General features: G+C 47.1%; 1 protein-coding gene across 7 annotated transcripts in view; it reads right to left on the reverse strand.

The window, feature by feature from the left end:
• LOC139268562 (uncharacterized) overlaps positions 1–4178 on the reverse strand; it is a 612984-nt gene extending 608806 nt beyond the window's left edge. For all 7 annotated transcript variants that reach the window (XM_070886894.1, XM_070886891.1, XM_070886893.1 and 4 more), the window contains exon 1: positions 3961–4178. In XM_070886894.1, coding sequence (XP_070742995.1) covers positions 3961–4006 — 46 coding nt within the window. In that variant the 5' untranslated portion in view covers positions 4007–4178. The remainder of the gene's footprint in view (positions 1–3960) is intronic.
• Between the last annotated feature and the right edge of the window lie 967 nt (positions 4179–5145).

Consider the following 5145-nt stretch of genomic DNA (forward strand, 5'->3'; position numbering starts at 1 on the left):
CATCCCCTCCCTCACCCCCCCCATCCCCTCCCTCACCCCACCCCCATCCCCTCCCTCACCCCACCCCCATCCCCTCCCTCTTTCCCCGCCCCATCCCCTCCCTCTCTCCCTCCCCCCCATCCCCTCCCTCTCTCCCCCCCCATCCCCTCCCTCTCTCCCCCCCCATCCCCTCCCTCTCTCCCCCCCATCCCCTCCCTCTCTCCCCCCCATCCCCTCTCTCTCTCCCCCCCCATCCCCTCTCCCCTCGCTCGCCCCCTCCCCCTCTCATCCCCCCTCCCCCTCTCTCTCTCACTCCCTCCCTCCCCTCTCTCACCCCTCCCTCCCTCCCTCTCCCTCCCCGCTCTCACCTAACCCCCCCCTCCCTCACTCACCCCCCTCCCCTCACTCACCCCCCCTCCCCTCACTCACCCCCTCACCCTCCCCCCTCCCCTCACTCACCCCCCTCCCCTACCCACCCCCTCATCCTCCCCTCGGTCACCCTCCCCCCTCCCTTTCCCTCTCACTCCCCCTCCCCTCCCACCCCGCCTCCCTCAACCACCTCCCCTCTCACCCCCCTCCCCTCACCCCACCCTCCCCTCTCTCTCTCTCTCTCTCACACCCCCCTCCACCCTCCCCTCTCTCTCTCACCCCCCCCCTCCACCCTCCCCTCTCTCACCCTCTCACCCCCCCTCCACCCTCCCTCTCTCTCACCCCCCCTCCACCCTCCCTCTCTCTCACCCCCCCCCTCTCTCCTCCCCTCTCCTTCTCTCATCCCTCTCTCATCCCTCCCCTCTCCCTCTCCTTCTCTCATCCCTCTCCTCTCCCCTCTCTCACCCCCCTCCCCTCTCTCACCCCCCCTCCCCCCTATCCTCCCCTATCCTCCCCTCTCCCCCCCTATCCCCCCCTATCCTCCCCTCTCCCCCCCTATCCTCCCTCACCCCCCCTCCCCACTGCTTTCTGTTAGTTAGCCAATCCTCTATCCATGCTAATATATTACTCCAAACCCAGTGAACTTTCATCATGTGCAGTAACCTTTTATGTGGCACATCAAATGCCTTCCAGAAGTCTAAAAACACCACATCCACTAGTTCCCCTTTATCCACCATGTTACATCCTCAAAGAACTCCAGCGAATTTGTCAAATATGACTTCCCCTTCATAAATCCATGCTGACACTGCCTGATGTGACTCTGCCTGACTGAATTATGTTTTTCCAAATGTCCTGCTACTGCTTCTTTAATAATGGACTCCAACATTTTCCCAACCACAGATGTTAGGTTAACTAGTCCATAGTTTCCTACTTTTTGTCTGCCTCCTTTTTTAAAAAATAGGGATGTTACATTTGAAGTTTTCCAATTTGCTGGGACCTCCCCAGAATCCAGGGAATTTTGGTAAATTACAACCAATGCATCCACTATCACTGCCACTACTTCTCTTAAGATCCTAGGATGCAAGCCATCAGGTCCAGGGGATTTATCTGCCTTTAGTCCCATTATTTTACTGAGTACCGCCTCCTTAATGATTGTGATTGTGTTAAGTTTCTCCTCCCCTATAGCCCCTTGACTATCCATTATTGGAAAATGTTTAGTGTCCTCTACCATAAAGTCCGATACAAAATATTTATTCAGAATTTCTGCCATTTCCATGTTCCCCATCACTAATTCTCCAGTCTCATCCTCGAAGGGACCAACATTTACTTTAGCCACTCTTTTACTTTTTATATACCTGTAGAAACTCTTGCTATCTGTTTTTATATTTCGTGCTAGGTTTACTTTCAGAATCTATCTTCCCTTTCTTCATCATTTTTTTAGTTGTTCTTTGCTGGCTTTTAAAAGCTTCCCAATCTTCTGTCCTCACTAGTTTTGGCCACTTTGTATGTCCTTATTTTTAATTGGATACCATCCTTTATTTCTTTAGTTAGCCATGGATGGCTATCTTTTTTTTTACACCCTTTCCTCCTCACTGGAATATATTTTTCTTGAGAGTTATGAAATATCTCCTTAAATGTATGCCACAGTTCTTCAACCGTCCTACACTTGAATCTATTTTCCCAGTCCACTTTAGCCAACTCTGCCCTCATACCTTTGTAGTCTCCTTCATTTAAGCTTAGTACTCTGGTTTCAGATCCAACTTTCTCACCCTCCATCTGAATTTGAAATTCAACCATGCTATGATCACTCATTCTTTTACTAGGAGATTGTTTATTAATTCCTTCTCATGGTATGGTGATTGCTTTGCTTTTCTGGCATACGCATATGTGGAATGCTGATTCCCTCCGTGCCTCAAACAGCCCAAGAGCGTGTCAAGGGAAATCAATCTACTAATGTATGCATTCTTAAATAGACATCTCTTCCAATACTGTTTGGACCCTATTGAGGTTTATGGATCGGCGCTTGGATAAAGAATGTGAACTAAAAAGTGAAGACAGGCAAGACTCCAATTATTAAATCAATGACAAAGGCAAGTGAATTGGGGTAGGAGATAAGAAGAAAAACGAGTAAGAAAATGCAGGAACTTTAAAATTTAAATTAGGGCGCATTACAAGTCTGTGGCGGTTATATTTGGAAAATTCAAAACTTTATGTTCGTCCCTATAATTCAGAACATAAGAACATAATAAATAGGAGTAGGTCATTCAGCCCTTTGAGCCTACTCTGCCATTCAATAAGATCATGGCTGATCTTCTACCTCAACTCCACTTTCCTGCACTATCCCAATATTACTTGATTCCCTTAATATCCAAAAAGCTATCGATCTCTGACTTTAATATACTCAACGACTGAGTAACCACAGCCCACGATAAGCAGAGAATTCCAAAGATTTACCACCCTCAGTGAAGAAATTTCTCCTCAGCTCAGTCCTAAATGGCCGACCCCTTATTCTGAGACTATGACCAGTAGTTCTAGACTCCCCAGCCAAGGGAAACATCCTCCCTGCATCTACCCAGTCAAGCCCTGCTAGAATTTTTTTTTTTTTTTTTAATTCGTAGCCAATCGTTCCAATTCTTTGTCAAATCACAAACGCCAGAGGTCACCTTACACACATCAAGGATCACTCTGCGCCAATGCTCTTAGCCAAAAGGCCTAGAGCCACTGCACCGTTCCTGGAAGTACTGCAATACCAGGTTCGTGCCATGGAGGTGGATGGGTCAGGCCCCCCACACACCTCCGTGGAGGTGGATGGGTCAAGCCACCCCACCCACCTCCTATTTTGTTTGTTTCAATAAGACCACCCCCCCATCCATCCCAGGAATCAATCTGGTGAATCTGCATGCACTCACTCTATGGCAAGTATATCCTTCCTTAGGTAAGGAGACCAAAACTATACACAATACTCCAGGTGTGGTCTCACCAGGGCCCTATATAATTGCAGTACGACATCTTTACTCTTATACTCAAATCTTCTTGCAACAAAGGCCAACATACCATTTTACTTTATTAATTGCTTGCTGTATTTGCATGTTAACTTTCATTGATTCGTGTACAAGGACAACTAGGTCCCTCTGAACGCCAACATTTCCCAATCTCTCACAGTTTAAAAATACTCTGCTTTTCTATTTTTTCTACCAAAGTGGAGAACTTTATCTTTCTCCACATTATATTCCATTTGCCATGTTCTTGCCCACTCACTTAGCAGAGAACCCTATTCACGAAAATGTGTTGAATGAAAAATGCCAAGGTTGTATCCCAAAAACGGGCACGCTGGTTACTGGATCGTTCCAATGCTTCCTCATAAATGACCCACACAGAACTGCAGGAGATTCAATAATAGTTCAAGCAACAAACGGAATTTAAAATATATATATTAAAATTGTTCAAGTAAATATCTGCAAATGTTAAGATACAGGCGTCATCTGATAATTATAACAGTCACTTAAAAGGGTTAGAACTCTTGTTGAAAAATCAGTGTACAAGAATGAAGCACAATTTCACATTCATCAGCCACCACTATCACGGTGTTAACTTAACGCAGCAACTTCTCACCTGCCCTGCTAAATCTGTTGAGTTTCGTTTGGTGTTTCGTCAACATCGAGTCTCCAACAGTCTCCAACACCGAGGATTTAAAAAAACAGATTCCCTTCGTAACATTTATGGGTTATTTATAAATGCCCAATAATAACCAACAGCGTTAACCGAAATGTAGCTCGGCACCAGGACCCCCCCAATCCCAATTAGCCATGGTGGAAGCCCAAGCGACTCTGCACGCAAACCATTCGCGACACCCACCTGCTGCTGACGCACGCCGCTGCCTTTGTGACGCGCCAATTTGAAATCTCGCGAAGCTTCGTGGGTTTTCCATACAGTTCGCATTTCCCGCCGAAGGGTCAGACCACGTGCTTCGGCACCTCGCGCTCCAAATGCGGCCTCGCGTTTTCCGGAAAACCAGGAGTCTGCAGGTATCGAAATGCCACTTCACCAGTCATGCAAGGTAGGTGGTGTGGTGCTTGGGAGGGAATTCTAACACGTGCTACCCATTTTCTTTTAGGTCAGTAAAAGCTGCCCTTATGATCATTAAGCCGGGACCCTGTCAGGTAAGTATTTAACTTTTCTTCGTAGGGGCCCACAGCCCGGTGCAGCCCCGGGCCCCCCTAGAAAAGCTTGGATCTCTGCTGCCTGCCCCGGGCTTATCCTCCTTCCCACCCAGCTGTGCCTTGTGAACAATTAACCAACTTTTCTGTCACCACCACAACCTCCCCTTTAATGCAACCTTCAGACCTTTTGAGTGAGTATAGGATTAGGTTTGACTCTGATGCACTCCAAATAAAATAGTTTTTTTCAGCACCTCGCACACATATCGCCGACAATATCGCTCGCCAAAAAAAACGCTGTGAAAAAGTTGCTCTCAGCTGAACTAATCACAGCGGTATGGACGCCATTTTCTAAATCGTAGGTCACTTCATTTAAAAGGCTGCTTCAACTTCGAGGGAGTTAGAATGTACTCTGGAGCTCTTTTAAAGTGATGTGAACATCTGAACAAACATCTTATCATACTGTGGACGATTGGAATTTAGTTTAGGTGTCTTAGTGGGGACATTTATTGTTTGTGAACACTAGGTGTAATACTGCTACTTATTGGAATGGGGCCTGTCATTTCTCAGTCTGTCATGATGAGTACGCACATGCTGCAGACTAGAGATGGCAGAAGGTATATTCGACAGCGTTATGTAC

Source organism: Pristiophorus japonicus, chromosome 8 (assembly GCF_044704955.1).
Source record: "Pristiophorus japonicus isolate sPriJap1 chromosome 8, sPriJap1.hap1, whole genome shotgun sequence".
NCBI lineage: Eukaryota > Metazoa > Chordata > Chondrichthyes > Pristiophoridae > Pristiophorus > Pristiophorus japonicus.